Source organism: Nasonia vitripennis, chromosome 5 (assembly GCF_009193385.2).
Source record: "Nasonia vitripennis strain AsymCx chromosome 5, Nvit_psr_1.1, whole genome shotgun sequence".
Taxonomy (NCBI): domain Eukaryota; kingdom Metazoa; phylum Arthropoda; class Insecta; order Hymenoptera; family Pteromalidae; genus Nasonia; species Nasonia vitripennis.
In genome coordinates, this window is record NC_045761.1 from 8,292,594 (window position 1) to 8,308,623 (window position 16,030).

The window sequence follows — 16,030 nt, forward strand, 5'->3', positions numbered from 1 at the left end:
ACGTCATATAAATCAAAAGAAAATTCATTTCAGGGTTTAACATTTTGTGGCAGCAAGTCACATTTATTTGGGACTTATAATTTTACAAAAGTATCCTAAATTCGTCAGTAAACAATATCATACATATTAAACTGACATCCCAGTAAACAAAATTTGAGAAAATATCTTAAAACAAAAGGATGAATATATCACTGATTCATCTATGTATAACTGTCACAGAAGTCTGGTAGTGGTACTAGAACGAAATTTTAAGTTGCTCCACTATGCGAAATAAAATGGTAGCCAGTGTAATTCACATTTTAGAAAATTGAAAATTGATAAATTTAAACTAAACTCAAGTGAATTCTTTAGCTACTTTAGATTGTATGACTTAATAAGCTTAAAAATCTCAAATTATAACTAAAATTACTATTGAAAATACCAAATTTTAAAATTATATCTTTGAATTTTAGATTTACATGCGGAGAGTCCAATTTTTGAAGACTCGGCATAAACTATTGTGAATAATTCTTTAATTGAAAAAATCAAAGTCGTCATCTAGAATTTTCTCCTAGACCCTGTTAATAGTTATTTACAAGTGCCGATATGTATTGGAAGTACATACATTCGTTCTTCTGTTAACACGCTTTGCAAAATAATAACTGCATAGACTGACAAACAGGAACAAAATTCTTGAATAAGGCCTTTGATTCTGTTTCTTTTACGAAGAATTATTTACAGCAATCTGTAGAAAAATCTATCAACCATAAAGTGTACACACTCCTTGTTAGTAACTGAATTCGATAAGTAAATATGAAACGAGGGCGATGTATGAATTTCATCTTATATAAGAAAAAATGTATAAATAAGTAACGAGGTACAAAATATTACTTATCAGATTGGCTAATGTTTTTGCTATACATATTATCAAGTAGTAAGAAAAAATTAACTATTCGAGTATCTAGACAAACACTACTATGAGAAAAATTGTTCGCGTATATTACAATATTTTACACAATATTTATAATACATTGGGCAGTACATCAGTATGTAATAGTCTTTAAATTAATAATCATTTCAAAGATTAATTTTACTGAAGTTTTGCCTCTTCTCTGACTTTCCAATGAACAAGCTCCATACATGCCACAGCATCTTCTTTGCTGTCGTGTCCACCAACTTAAAGATGAAATCGTTTTGTTAAATAATAGTTTTTAAACCAGATTTTCATAATACTTGGGAATAAAAATCATTATAAGAAACTTACTTTCATTTTGAATGATTTTTCGAAGATATTCTGAACATAACGTTTTTAAAGCTCTCTTAAAGGGTGGACCATTCTTATGGGGAAACATGACACTTGTGTCAACAACAGTATTATGAAGGAGTTTGAGTGCTTTGAAATCACTTTCAAGACTGTGACCTATAAGTATGGTTTTCGAAGAAAACATTGAAAGAAGAGTAGCTTGTACATTTTGCAACGAAGTTGTCACACTTTTCATATCCAATTCGCTTATGCCAGAAAACCTTGAAAATATTATTAAAATTGATTGTTATAATATGACGAGTCCATTTTCCGTATATTTTTTTAATGAGTGAGTTACAAACATACCTGGTATTATAGTCAATAATAGGATTTGCAGGTTTAACCAAGGTCTCGTATACAACATCTTTATTTTCATTTATTACAGTTACACGTGTCAATTCCAGACCTTGCGTCGTATAACACATTTCACAATCAAGAGCAAACACACCTTGTTCTTCAGCAGGAGCATTACCTGAGTGAGTAAATTAAATCGTTAACTAAAAATTCTTTATTTTTTTTTTAATTATTTGCTTAAACATAACAAAATTATTACTTTTATCAAAAGTTGATACGTATCCTCTGAGATTTTCAGTATCGACAAAATCCCATACGTGAGTTGTTGCATCACAACAACCATCTGATGAACCATCTTGTTTGCAACACATATATTTACTCTCTCCCCTAAATGTGAATTTTCTTGCATAATGATAAATGCAATTTTCTTTCCGGGTTGGAAATCCATGTTTATCGACCATGTACGATTTGTTGCAGCGACAGCAGAAACGTTCGTTAGGCACTTTGGAAAGAGTTGATTGACCCCTTGTATTTGTAGTAAATAATTTTGCTCGACCCTGCAATAAAAATAAAAAGATATTGTACAAAACTAATAAACGGATTAATATTTTTTTTACATAATTAAAAGTAACTATGCCTTTGGACCATCAGGATGCGGCCTTGGAAAACCATTGTCTTTAAGTTCTTGATCAGTCAAAATCCATTTTACTAACTTGTTATATAGAGATGCTCCTTTGAAGTCTGTTAAAATTTTTTTAGTCTTTACAACGCTCCACGTGCCTTTTACCTTGCCTGCTAGCACAGCTTCATGAGATATTGTTCTACTGTGAGACGCTGATGGATCTTCGTTCTTTTGGTCTACTTCTTTACGGAGTCTATGCACAGTTAGCATACATGAGTTTTTATATACATTGAGGGCCTTACACCTCTCGTAACAGGCGAATTCCTCACGAACAGCCCTTTGAGCTGCATCATCGCCAGACGTGTATATTTGAATGCAAATGTCTTGCATCGCGTTAACATAAAATTGCCGCACGTTTAATCCGAACTTTTGCGTGCCGGCAGTTTGCAGCGGCTCTGGGCGAATCAATTGCGGCACCTGCAAGCAATTCATGAATAAAATAATAGCAATATTTCTTTGAGATTCTAAATCTATAATTACAATTTACCGTTTGAGGAATGTGAGCAACGCGTCCTCCTTTTTTATTTTGTGCAATAGTCTTCGTCTCAACTTTTGCAGCTTGTTCCATGACTTTTTTCTTCTCTAGTGCTAGTGACAAAGCGTACGGAACTTGCGCAATTCTTATTCGACCTACAAAATGTTTATTACAAAAATTATATAAAATAGAACAAGCCTTTAATAGCTACAACTAATAAGTAAATTGCGGATATTTACCATTACCGTTGACTTGGGAGTCATTTTGAGAGCCAGCAGAACTACTTTCAGCGGCTTTTTTCTGAAGCGCCGTTTCCGCAGCCCGACTTGCAGCTGCTTTTTCCGCAGCTTTTTCAGCAGCTACTTCCCTCATCATTCTCCATCTTTCGTACATTCGCTGCTGCGGATTCGGTAATCGCTTTATTGGCTGCCCTGGGCCAACTGGTTTTGTTATACTTGAAGCCGCAGATGGATGAGCAACTCTCTTTTTGGAAACATCTTCAGACCCTTCAGATTCCGGTTTAGGAGGGGCTTTACTCGTTGTGTCTTTTGGGGTATCAGGAACTTCATACTCCTAAAAAACATTATCAAAATAATTCTTTGTTATAGCACAAATCTATGGCCTAGTTTGTTTTAGATATTAATAAATAAATAGTCGTACCTGGAATATTTTTCGACATTCCTCTTCAACATCGTGATCTGAATCTGACGTTTCAAGAAGATGTTCATCATAAAAAGGAGAAAATTCCTCATATTCTGGGCTATCACATTTTTCATCTTTGTCTGACCTGTCTTCATTTTTATCACTGTCTTCTGTCTCTGTGGCGTTCTTCTCATTTGATTTATTGGATTTATGACTAGAGTGTGAACTATGCCTATCCGAACTCTTGTGAGATCTACTAGATTTACTTTTCAAATCTGAAGAGCTAGATTTACTTTTGTGCCTACTTTTGTCATCTGATTTGTGCCTGCTTTTGTCCCTGCTTTCTTTTTTATCATCCCTTGAGCTTTTTGAACTAGAACTTCTTTCTTTATCGGATTTTGAATCTTTCTTACTTCTATGAGAGCTATCTTTACTACTTTTACTGTCTTTTACCTTATCTTTATCTTTGTCCCTACTTTTACTGTCTTTTGAAGATGATGAAGATCTCTCTTTTTCACTACTTTTAGAGCTGTGCTTATGCTTGTCTTTATCTTTACTCTTTTCCCTGTCTTTATCTTTTCTATCTTCTGATTTGTCTTTATCTTTTCTGTCTTCTGATTTTTCTTTATCTTTACTTTTGCTGTGCTTAGAATCATCATCTTTACTTTTACTGTGTTTCGAAACGTCGTCTTTACTCTTGCTATGTTTAGAATCCTCTTTCGTTTTGCTGTGTTTAGAATCTTCTGTACTTTTGCTATGTTTTGAATCATCTTTGTGTTTACTGTGCTTGGAATCTTCTTTACTGCTTTTCTCTGAAGATTTATTTTTACTCTTTGATGCATCTTCTCTAGTATGTTTAGAAGATTCATCAAACTTTTCTATTTTCTCATTATCTATCTGATTCTTATCATCACTATCGTCATCAATTTCAATGATTTCTTGTAATTGTTTATTCTCTTTCCCGTCATGTAATATTTTGCTAACTTTATCTTCTAAACTATCTTTGTCTTTGGTAATATCCCCAACAGGAGTAACTTCATCATCAGAAAACTTTGGATCAACTTCCATTATATCTTGTGATTCTTCATCACATCCAACACTTGGATTTGATTCGTTATTACCAAAAACTTCATCGAGTATGTCAAATGAATCATCTTCTAAATGCTGCTTATCTTTTAGAGGGACTTTCGGCTTTCTAGGAACATATTCTTCTCGTCGTTTTTTTGGTTTTGGACAGTAAATTTCCTTTTTCTTCTTCTTTTCAGGAATGTAAGACTCTTTACTACTACTCTTAACATCATATGAAGTATCAGATTTTATCGTTGGGACATAACCGTGAAAAGAATTTTTCTCTTTTGAATTTATTTGGCTAATAGCAGTAGGTGTGTAACTAGCTTTTGATTCCTTTAGGCAGCTAATATTGCGAATAACATCCATCCAAGGTTTTTCACTATCCGGAGACTTTCTTTTTACTGCTTTACTTTCTCTTGCTGGGTTATAAGATGGGATAGGTAAATGCCTCCTTCTTAATTCAGATATTGGTGTTGGATTATAGACACATGCAGATGATTTAGCTGTTGGTAAAACTGCGGGTACACCAATGTGCCTTCCAACTATAGGATCTGGAGAAGCAATTTCTTGTTTAACAGCAGGGGTTGTCGTAGAGAGCACAACAGGAACAAGTTTTGGCTTCAACCCCTCTACGACCCTATTTACAATATTTTCTGTGTCCGAGACATTTTGATCCGCCAAAACTTTCTTTACTGCTTCAGAAACAAGCTGCTGAATAACATCTGAATTTGAAGATGTCACGGCGGCTGCTTCTGCATTTTGGGGCTTTGAAACCGCCTGAGCCGCCTCAGTTGTGACCACCGCTGATGAAGTAGAAGCATCTTTAGATAGAAAAAGAATGAGTTAGAATACTTACTTAAAAATAAAGCAAAGACATTACATTCATAGATATATAAAAATAGTCTGGAGTATACAAGAAATGGTGTACTCTCCAGAACTTAGGTAACCATAAACCAGAAGCATCAAAACAACTTTTTATCGCTGTAGTATAGCAACAGAGTATACATTTTCAAAACTACAAAGTGCACACAGTGCATTGAATGTTATTGCTCGCAGCATTGAATATCATTGCATGTTCTACGCTAGCATTGTTTCAAAGTATTTGGCATTACGTGAATGAATATCCTCAATGTACCTATAATCAGGACAAAGCGGTAAGGTTACCTCGACGCGAATGTCTGAAGTGACAGTAGGGTCGCTCGCAATATCCGTTGTCGTAAAACGGGCAATTGATGGCTTTGAAGTAACCGGTCGAGGGAAGCATTACTAAATCATCGCATTTCCCGCTTCGAGCAGTTCATCTCCAGGAAGAGATGCGAGGACCTCCTTTATCTCCGACTCCGACAGTGCAGCATCCAAGCGCGCGCTCAAAAATCGCTGCGTCGAAACGATGTAGGCTCGAGGCGCATACTTGATGAATTACGTCAGCTCCTTCTCCCGCTTGACGCCTTGCAATAGTAAATGGGCTAAACTACCTAAAAGAGGCTTTATTACTATTTGGATTCCAAAAGGGTTGAATAACAACCCGCGCGCCTTCAACAATAGTATTTGAGGTTACGGAGCACTCTTCTCTCCCTGGGACGTTGGTGGACGGCTTTTTTAAGCTTGCCGTCATCGCATAGAGAACACAGTTTGATCGAGATGGGCTGCAGCTAGCCGCCCACGTGCATTTTTGTATGTTCGATTCGATGCACAGTTGGTAGGTGACGCTGGGAATGTAACACGAAAATTTAAATGATTATGTATAAAATACATTTCGATTTATATGCTTTTCATTCTCTATTATATCTCTATTATCCTTATCACATCATACAAGATAAAATATTGTATAACACAATTTACTGAAGAAAATTGGCTAAAGAAATTTACAATCTTTGATTGGTCTTTATTTTTTGTATACAACAATCTAAAATATAAATGACTCATGTGCAGTAAATATAAGTAATACTATATCTCAATATTGAAAAATATTTTAGCACATTTTTTTTTACTTTTTGTACAATAACTTTTTTCAAAGCTTAGAAAAAAACAAAAAAAATCACATCAATATAAAATTGTAAACGTAGTTTAAACTCTATACATTTTTACATAAAAAAATTTGCATAATCAAATAATAGAATTATGCATTATCAGTTTTAATACTATCTTGTTTGACCGCATGAAGAGCATAATTTATTGCTGTTGAAGTCGTCCATGACCACTGCTTAGTTGCTGGATTATATAACATTCCATGTACCAACTTAGTTTTGCAATTACCTGAAACATTTTCATTCGTTAAATTTATCCTTCAGAAATCCAGTTGAAGATTATCAATGTAGCCTACTTACACTTTTCTAGTAATCGCTTGGTATCATCTGGAGTTATAAATTTATTCCAGTCATGAGTTCCTTTTGGTAAAAGTCCTAATACATACTCAGCAAAAACAACACCACCCAGCCAAGAAATCAAGTTTTTATTCAACGTTGTGATAAATATAGATCCTTTGGGTTTCAAAACTTCTGAACAACACTACAGAAATAAATACTAAATTAAAATTTCAATCATCAAGATATTTTTAAAATATTCAACGTACCTTTAAAAATAATTCTTGGTCAATCACGTGTTCAAGGATTTCAGAAGCAACAACTGCATCAAATTTTTCTTTTTGTTCTTGCGAATAATCTTCAATTGGTGTATGTACATAGTTTAAATTTGATGAAAGATCTTTATCTAATAATGCGTGTTGTCTTGCTATAGATATTAGTTCCTTAGAAGCATCAAGTCCAGTGACATTAGCTCCTATTCTTGCAAGTGGCTCTGATAGGATTCCTCCACCACATCCAACATCTAATAATTTGATACCTTCAAGAGGACGACTTGGGTTTGTTTCTTTAAAACCAACATTAGCCAAACCGTCTCTGACAAATTTTACTCTCAATGAATTCATGGTATGAAGAGCTCCCAATTCCCCATGAGGATCCCACCAGTTATCGCTGTGTTTTGAATGATGAATAACATCTTGAAAATCAACTGTTGATTTTGGTTTCACTGATTCACCTTGTTGTTTTAATTCTGCCGATGTGCTAGTTGACAAAGAAAATTGCTGTTAAAAAGTTTGATAACAAATTGGCAATATAAAATGTATTACATATTATTTTTAACCACTTTTCAACATCTATTTGAGGTTACATTCTATATTTACCTGAATCTTGATAGTGTATTTATTGCAAATTTTGGAAGATAATTCTTTTGCAATGCTTTCATTTTTTACTGATGATTTCTCTTCCTACTTTATACCTAGTATGACAAACTTTAGAAGTTTCGTACAAATCTCTAAATATACGCGGAGCCTCGGTAATGCACATCACATGATACCTATTCAGACATTATAACTGCATAATAATCACTCGAATGCGGGACGTATGACACTATATACCTACCTATATTGTGCAAACTTTGAATATAATAAGGTGCAATCGTTTTATAACGAAAGCGATATGTATTTCAAAGTGACAATACTGAAAAATATTATTTAAAAACAATATTGGTGTTTTGAACTCGTTAAATAATTCTATTATTCAAACGATAAGAAATGTTTACTCAACAAATGTAATACAAAACATGAATACACTAATTTATTGTAAGTATGACACTGTAACAAATTGAATTGAATTGAATCCATAAAAAAATATCTACTTCTATTATTGAACAAAATAAAATAGTGATAATTGCGATTTTGAAATAGCTTTACAAATTTTGCAACGCTGTTTTTAGAGAAGCGCGCTTCATTTAAATTTGAGTTCATTATCCGAACTCAAAATATGAATTAGTGTATCTAAAAATTTTAGAAGTAATAAAAATATTCATTAAATTATAGGCAAAAATAAGTAAAAAATAAAATAGAGGTAAAAGTAATTATTTATTCTTTCTTATAAACGCACTATATACAAAATAAATTATAATACATCTCAACTATCAGAGCACATATGTGGCAACAGTGTATGGAATGGAATATCCAAAAGTGAGTTCGAAAAATACGCACGAGGGGGAGGCTCTTTCAACCGTCTAACTCGTGGTAAGTGCGACAAATGTTATGAACGTTGAAAAATAATCCGTTTAATCCTTTAATAAAACGTCCTTAACAAATGTAATTTCTGAAAAGAATGAATGTTTAATACTTGTTCTATATGTACTACCCAATAGTTTTTTGGGAACCGCAAAATTTTCACCCTTTTAAAACTAAAGACCGTGGCATGTTGATATCCACAGCAGTTTACATTCTTGGCTTTATATTTGTTTTATAACAATCGAAACATCTACCTTTCGTGAATATTTAGCTTCGCTACTACTATTTTTTTAGTTTGTTATTTCAACCAAACACTTGTTTGTTCAAAAATTTTTTGTATAAAACATAACCTATGACCGCGTTTCACCGCTATGCTTGTATATGTCTATTGCTTTAGACAACCACACGCTGTTAGCTTATCCCAAATCTTGCTTGTTTTCAGATGGCGGATACCAAGGCGAAAACCGCTGCGCCCAAGGCAGCAGCTCCTAAGGATGCTGCTTCCGCCAAAAAGGGCGAAAAGAAGAGGGTCAGCAGACCAAGGAACTACGACTTGGGAAATGGAGTTTACAGGTTTAGCCGTAGTCGTATGTACCACAAAAAGGCCATCTACAAGTTCATTGGCAAGAAGACACCCAAGAAGGTAAGTCAACCTGTTTAGATAATTAATAAGCAACATTTTGATTCAGGTGTCTGTACTGTGTTGTTTGACTTATGATCATTTATTGTGTAGGAAGTACCCAAGAAACTTGTAAGCATCGAAAAGAAGATTAATGGTGAGAAGAATGGAGGAACTAGGACTGTTCTCCTTAAGAAGAGGAAGGCAAATTATCCTACCTCAGATCCCATTGTCCCTCACCCCACCAAGAGGTGCTTCAAGGATCACACCCGGTACATCAGACCATCGCTGAAACCAGGAACCGTCCTTATTCTGTTGGCTGGACCTCACAAGGGAAAGCGTGTTGTCCTCCTCAAAGCCCTGAAGAGTGGTTTACTCCTTGTCACTGGTGAGTAAATCTTATTTATAACTTGTCTATTACAATTTTAATAGATGTTAGCAGAAGAAGCACTTTTGATGAATCACGCAATTTTTCATACTTTATTACTAAATCAATAAAAGTGATTTTTCAAACAAACACAAACATTTAGAATTTTATGCATCTAACATTTGTATTTCTGTACAGGGCCTTTCCTCATCAATGCATGCCCAATGAGGAGAATCAACCAAATTTACGTCATCGCTACCAGCACAAGGATTAACTTGTCTGGTTTCAAGCTTCCAAAACACATCAATGACGATTACTTCAAGAGGAAACACGAGAAGCGTGCAAAGAAAGAGGAAGGTGACATCTTTGCCAAGAAGAAGGAGGAGTACAAACCCAGCGAACAGAGGAAAGTGGACCAGAAAGTTATCGACAAGGCTGTCATTGATGCTATCAAGAAGAGCGCTGACAAGAAAGTGCTCTTTGCCTACCTTGCATCGATGTTTGGACTGCGTAGCAGTCAGTACCCACACAGGATGAAGTTCTAAGTTAATTGCAATTTACTATTTTATCCATAAGATCGTGGGATTAATAAAAAAATTTTTAAAACCGAATTCTCAATTCTTAAGTTTTTATTTACAACGTGTAAGTCAACTTTTAATCATTACTTTGAGGATTTAATTCGCGTTGTTCCTTTAGTTAGTATTGTATTTTTACTTTTATTGTTTTGAGCACATTGGTTTAAAAACTCAGCTTCCAATCTTATGTATGATCCACCTAAAAGAAATTTAAACTCAAATTTTAAAACTTGTTGATTTTAAAAGTAACTAATTGCATACCTATTGGTTGTGTATTATTATTCCAAATATTGTATTTTCCTATGGAGTGACTTTTTGGGCGCAAGTTACGTTCCAATATAGTTCTTTTAGTTAATAATGCTACCATTTGTGCTGCTGCTTTCTCTTCAAAGTCTCTTTGATTATCTTGATTGTACCTTATGGATAAATTTTGACTCCAAGATCCCATTCCTTCACATCTTTGAAATATTATTTATTAACATAAATATAATTATTTTATTTCACTAATAATACAAGTTCACAAAGTCATAACATGCGCTAACCTTCGTAGTATACTAGACTTTGTTTTCTTTTTTTTCTTAGATGCGAATTCCGTTGTTTCCCAATCACCTGACTCATCACTATCTAAAGATTCTTCATCAAAACTACTGTTACAATCATGACTAGCTTCATCATCTTCATCACTAAAAGTTTCGGAAGATGCTGCTGAAGAAATATCTGTAATTTGAGATACTTGACGCCGCACTTTTTTCACTGCTTTTTGTAAAGTTTGACAAGGCTTTCGAAGACCTGATCCACCCCAGATTTTTCCTAATAGATGTAAAATTCAATATAAGGATTTGCTTTTTTAGATCGCACGTGTTTTATAAAATTTTTCCTTACCCAGGAGACCAAGTTTCGGTCTAGGAGGTACAATCTCAATACCTTCCCACCAAAATGTTTCTTTGCATGCCAGTTTCCCTGGTGGAAGTAATGGATCTCGAGCCACTAATCGCGTGATTTTTTCCGGGAAAAATAATTGTGGAGCCTCAATCGATATAATTTCTCTGTATGCAAGAAAAACGTTAATAATATTTTCGTCCTTTTCTGAAATTATCTCCGGTACGTGCTCCTGTGCCAAAATAATTCATTATTTAATTACTATAAAAACATAAAATTTATTTCTCGAAACTTACTCTAAATCTACACCCATCCCTATTTGTTATAGCCTGAAATCTATAAGCTCGTTGACTGCAACAGGGATACCTTCCTAATGGAAAAGGAGTTGCTCTTTGTTGTTCATTGATGAAAAATTGTGGATTTTCAGGGTGATAAGAGCACCAGTCCATTTGATTGATGGGGAAATAAATTCCACATTGGCGACAAAATAAAAAATGACAATCACCCCATAGTCTCCAATAAACTTTACGCCATGAACGTAATTCTGATCTAAGACTAACTATGTAGTCATTTAAATTCCACGTCATGTCCCTAGTGAAAGAGTATATCAATATTAAATTTTCTCCAACAGAATATATTTTTCTAAGTAAGATTTATACCTAGTATGCTTACTGTGCAGATTTCCTTTGCTGTCAATCTTCATATTACTAGGTACACAAGGTACTAGATTTGATACTGATCTAACTACATTTTTTTCACACTTCAAACATTTAAAAAGTGTTGCTAAAGATCCAGAATGACCACGTTTATTATCTGGTTTTGGATTAGCTAAAGTCATGATTAATTTACAAAAAAGTCTACTTTGAATTTTATCTTTCTTATCTTTTATGGCTTCAACATCTGCATTAGTAAATAGATCAGCCAGTCTTGTTAAAAGAGTATCATTCAGACATGTTAAAATTGTAGTAGTTTTTAAAATATCTGACATATTATTATGGCAGTAAGTTAAGCAATTGTCCAATAGTGGTTCCATTTGAAGAAAAGATGCAGAGACCATTATTGGTACCACATTGTTGGCTTCAAGTATGGGCCACTCTGATTTTTTGATGATATCTTTTTTGACCCAACGCATGAGCCAATCAAAAATAACAATATCACAGTGTACTGAAATATCCATTTCTTCCAGTTTTTGACCCGCGGTTACATCGGCAAAGTAACACATTTTCTGTACAAGTAATCGTTGAGGACAACGAAAATCTTTTTTGATGTTTTTCGCTTCATCGCATACATGAATCTCCACCTCGGTTCTACAATGATCAATTTACGAAAATTATTACAAATTTTCTATCGGCGCAATTCTTGGAAATCATACTATACTCACTCCATGCATTTTTTTTGTTTACTTTTTTCCTTATCTTTCTCTTTACTGCCAACTATGGCATTGACCACTCGATTTTCAAAGCCATTAGTAACAGAAGCAACTTTTCTGGGCTCTGTTATTGCAGAATTTTTAATAATTGGCTGTGAAAACGTTGGTTTAGGAAGCATATATGGAAGAACAGAATCCAATAATCCTTCATGAAGCACATCGCTTAAACATCTTTTCATAACTTTTGACAGCAAAGACTCCTTTTTGTTTTCTGTGTATGAGATTGCTGATAAACTTTTCGATTTATTAATAAAATGTACTTCAGTGGAATCTTCATCTTTTAAAGATTGATTGTTATCGCTGCATTGTTGATAGGTGACTGAGCATTCTATTTGATCTGCATTCAATGGATCAGATTGTGTTTCTGAAGTTACCAGTAAAGTACTTGACTCCTGATAAAACAAATGTTATAGGATAAAATTTACAAAAACGTCGTTATAATTATATCAAAATTATTACAAAAGAAACCCACCTTTCCAATAAACGTATCTACATCTTTACTTTCCTTCACTCCATCTTCTATTTTTAATTCGCTATCTTTTCCGCCTAAATTTAATGAAACTTTTGCTAATGCAGACCAATCGATTTCACTGTTAGCGGTCAAAGTACTCGCAAATTCTTCAAAACTCTCGTTTACTTGGTATGCTGTTCTCATAAAGTCAAAGAACGTCTTTACTGACAGTTCTGGATAATGTTCCTCTTCTTCTCGAGAATGCACCTTCTCTGACAGTTTCTTCTCGCATGCTAACAATTATTTATTACTTATTACACAGGAAAAAGCTCATGATTTATTGCTTGCGTATATACGAAAACACTTATTACCTTCAATTTGAGATGAAATGTCGCTAGGTTTAGAAACATCATTATAAAGTTTTGGTAAGTTCAATTGCTTGAATAAATTAGGATACATATTTTTTATTCTAAAGTTTTACAATTTTTAAATTATATTAAATTATAAACAATACTGTTAAGTTTGAACACTATTTTTTTTCACTTTTAAATTCGGTAGTTTGTTTCAATAAAATCTATGTGATCTATTAATGAACGAAGGATTTACTTTTTTACAATCCATGATATATAGGTTAACAATTTATCAACAACGCGAAAACAATAACAATAATGGAACCTTAAAATCCATCCGTTCTCTAGACTGCTTGCACAGTACTTAAAATCTAAGTACTGTTACTAAGGACATTATTGATCAATCAAAAAGTGTAGGACCAATTTTTGTCGTTTCGATAATATTTCGATCTATAAAATCCAGTCGTTTTATCCCGAAATCTATATATTTAATGTTGTATACCTACAGGTCTTATTGAAACGTAAGAATAGTATTTATTGAAAGTAATATATACAAATGTAGTACTATTATATGAAAACATTTTTATTTTGTTTCATCATTATAAAAATAGCAATTTAATGTTAAATATCCTTTGTAATAAATCTTATAGAATAATTAAAAAACGAATTGATGATTCGATAATGATTATATAATGATTAAAATGAATTCTTAAAATATCAATAATATATTATCTCAAGAACGATACGTAAATTTGCAAAGTAAAACTTAAAAAAATAAAAATAATTATTAAAATCATCATATAAAAACTGTCCGGTCTATTTAAAATAATATCACAGAAGTGCAAACAGTTTTTTAAAATTGAACTTATATAATTCGTACAAGCAGCTTCAGCGGGTTCATTAAGAGATGATTTGCGCTTCTGCCGCTTCCGACGATATAACATTAAATTGCAATTGAATATTCCTCCAGTCTTAAGTAAAATCGCAAGTTCGGCATTATTTGCGAAGAAAGTCATTTTTTCATGAAGATCATAGCCACAAACCACTTGGCATGAATCTACCTGAAATGAATTTTAGAATGATGAATTATTGATATAATTATAATATTGTACTATAATTGAATTGTCAATTACCTTTCCTTCGTAACGTAAAGATCTGCTTTCGCAAGTCAAATCCAAAATATAATTAAAACACCTTGCCTTATTGTTACCTGCGCCCATTTGAATGCTTCCATACAAATGACCATTAGCGTGGATTCGAACGTTAAAGAAAAATAATCCCATACCAGAAACATTTATTGCGCGATCGAAAATTTTATCTAATTCGTGTTTGATTACCCAACAATAGGTGAACGTCTCAGATTTGTTAAGGTCCTGTCAAGTTAAAATTGCGAATTTTGTCAATCCAATATTTATTAAGTACAACAGATTTCGATAAATGCCTATATATACTTTACCTCAATCAAATTTATTTCATGGTAGCGACGGACGTGTTGTAACAGTTTTTTCTTATCTAATTTTTCATCGCAAAACCTTATTAGACAAGAGAATTTTGCTTTAGAAATTAACTTTTTTTTGGGAAAAGTTTTGGAAACTTTGTCATCTGTATAACTGGCTTGGTTATGATTTAAATCGTAAAATTCAGTAGTTCTAGGAAGTACCTCCTGTGACATAATAATATGCATCAATATTTTTTAATTCATCTATAATTTATGAATGATGAAAGGATTTTTACGAATTACCTTAATCTTTTGAATGTGTGTACAAATATTTTTTATGAGATAATTAGTGGTGCCATTAAATACTGATCTGCACGTTGGACAATCGGGAATGTTATTTAAGTATGATAAGCTGCAATTCTTACAGACATGATGTCCCTCAACACACATACGCACGACATCTTTAGGTAATTCTAAACACACAGGACATCGTAGATCTTCTTCAATATCATCTAGACCTTTCTATGATAATGTAAATCATAAACAAAAATATATTAATTAGTCAGACAATTGTTATATCTTAATAATATTTAAAAAAAGAAAAATGCAACTTTTCTCACTGACAAATTTATTCCAATCACACATATTAAATGCGTGATTGAAAAAACGTAAAAATGAATATAAGAATTTTGTTATTATATATATATATACGTATATATATATATATATACATATATATATTTATATATAACAAAAATAAAAATTGATTTACCTTTATTATTTCCATCATATAACGCGATAGGTGGTACTGTCAAAATAATGCAACATGCGTGATCAAGAAGTTGCGAATATAAACATATACTTATCATTATACACATACCATACAGTATCTAACAATCTGATAGATGTATATATAAGCAGATTATAGAAAATCTAATAGCATCTATAGGGTATTTACGTATAGTATAAATAAGAATTTGATTTTACTAACAGTAGTATATAGTATGACAATAATTTCGATATAGCTTCAATTTAATAAATTTATATAATATCTTTTTACATGCAAAAACAGAATAACAAGAAAAGATTAATAGATTATCAGTATACGTCGACAAGTCTGCAGCATATACTATATACATTTCCAAGTTTCTGATAAATTAGTCATCATTTACTTTTACTTCTACGAACTATCTAGCACAGTTTAACTTTTGTTGAACAATACAAAATATACAAAAATGCATGTACTTAACTTATGCAAACTATTTTGCATTGAAGTTAGCCTTTCATGAATGTTAAAAGTCTCTTACAACAATGCATATCCTAGATAATTATTAAGATGATAAGAAATATTAGCAAAATTATCAATATACTTCGTCATATCTCTCGAATGCCTTTTTATTTTTAAATTACGTTAATCGTTGAAGTTTTGGC

At 32.8% G+C, this 16,030-nt stretch overlaps 4 protein-coding genes across 9 annotated transcripts; 1 reads left to right on the plus strand and 3 right to left on the minus strand.

Annotated features, from left to right (window-relative positions):
* Positions 1-27: 27 nt before the first annotated feature.
* On the minus strand, positions 28-6,600 carry LOC100680126 (RNA exonuclease 1 homolog). Its single transcript, XM_003424386.5, has 9 exons — positions 5,611-6,600; positions 3,394-5,267; positions 2,973-3,306; positions 2,746-2,888; positions 2,214-2,675; positions 1,836-2,133; positions 1,589-1,754; positions 1,244-1,503; positions 28-1,155 (listed from the first exon to the last, which is right to left on the minus strand). The coding sequence occupies exons 1-9, from the start codon at positions 5,708-5,710 to the stop codon at positions 1,070-1,072; spliced, it is 3,723 nt and encodes a 1,240-aa protein (XP_003424434.1). The 5' UTR covers positions 5,711-6,600; the 3' UTR covers positions 28-1,069.
* On the minus strand, positions 6,566-7,689 carry LOC100119297 (ubiquinone biosynthesis O-methyltransferase, mitochondrial). Its single transcript, XM_001603038.6, has 4 exons — positions 7,628-7,689; positions 7,019-7,508; positions 6,774-6,954; positions 6,566-6,702 (listed from the first exon to the last, which is right to left on the minus strand). Exons 1-4 carry the CDS (start codon positions 7,687-7,689, stop codon positions 6,566-6,568), a joined length of 870 nt encoding a protein of 289 aa, XP_001603088.1.
* A 215-nt stretch (positions 7,690-7,904) lies between these two features.
* Positions 7,905-10,088, plus strand: Rpl6 (ribosomal protein L6). 5 transcript variants are annotated; one of them, XM_032600001.1, is made up of 5 exons: positions 7,905-8,065; positions 8,405-8,500; positions 8,934-9,134; positions 9,225-9,498; positions 9,676-10,088. In XM_032600001.1, exons 3-5 carry the CDS (start codon positions 8,934-8,936, stop codon positions 10,020-10,022), a joined length of 822 nt encoding a protein of 273 aa, XP_032455892.1. In that variant the 5' UTR covers positions 7,905-8,065; positions 8,405-8,500; the 3' UTR covers positions 10,023-10,088. The 5 variants fall into 5 exon arrangements, with proteins under 5 accessions (XP_032455892.1, XP_032455893.1, NP_001153391.1 ...); XM_032600002.1 differs by lacking the exon at positions 7,905-8,065 and adding an exon at positions 8,303-8,330; NM_001159919.1 differs by lacking the exon at positions 7,905-8,065 and having other exon boundaries at positions 8,474-8,500.
* LOC100119184 (uncharacterized protein KIAA1841 homolog) lies at positions 10,089-15,906 on the minus strand. 2 transcript variants are annotated; one of them, XM_031931816.2, is made up of 14 exons: positions 15,480-15,906; positions 15,372-15,407; positions 14,903-15,121; positions 14,618-14,824; positions 14,295-14,534; positions 13,183-14,222; positions 12,833-13,104; positions 12,313-12,752; positions 11,591-12,238; positions 11,228-11,522; positions 10,935-11,163; positions 10,595-10,862; positions 10,314-10,510; positions 10,089-10,251 (listed from the first exon to the last, which is right to left on the minus strand). In XM_031931816.2, the coding sequence occupies exons 6-14, from the start codon at positions 13,268-13,270 to the stop codon at positions 10,139-10,141; spliced, it is 2,550 nt and encodes an 849-aa protein (XP_031787676.1). In that variant the 5' UTR covers positions 13,271-14,222; positions 14,295-14,534; positions 14,618-14,824; positions 14,903-15,121; positions 15,372-15,407; positions 15,480-15,906; the 3' UTR covers positions 10,089-10,138. The 2 variants fall into 2 exon arrangements, with proteins under 2 accessions (XP_031787676.1, XP_008216899.1); XM_008218677.4 differs by having other exon boundaries at positions 15,372-15,906.
* Positions 15,907-16,030: the final 124 nt, after the last annotated feature.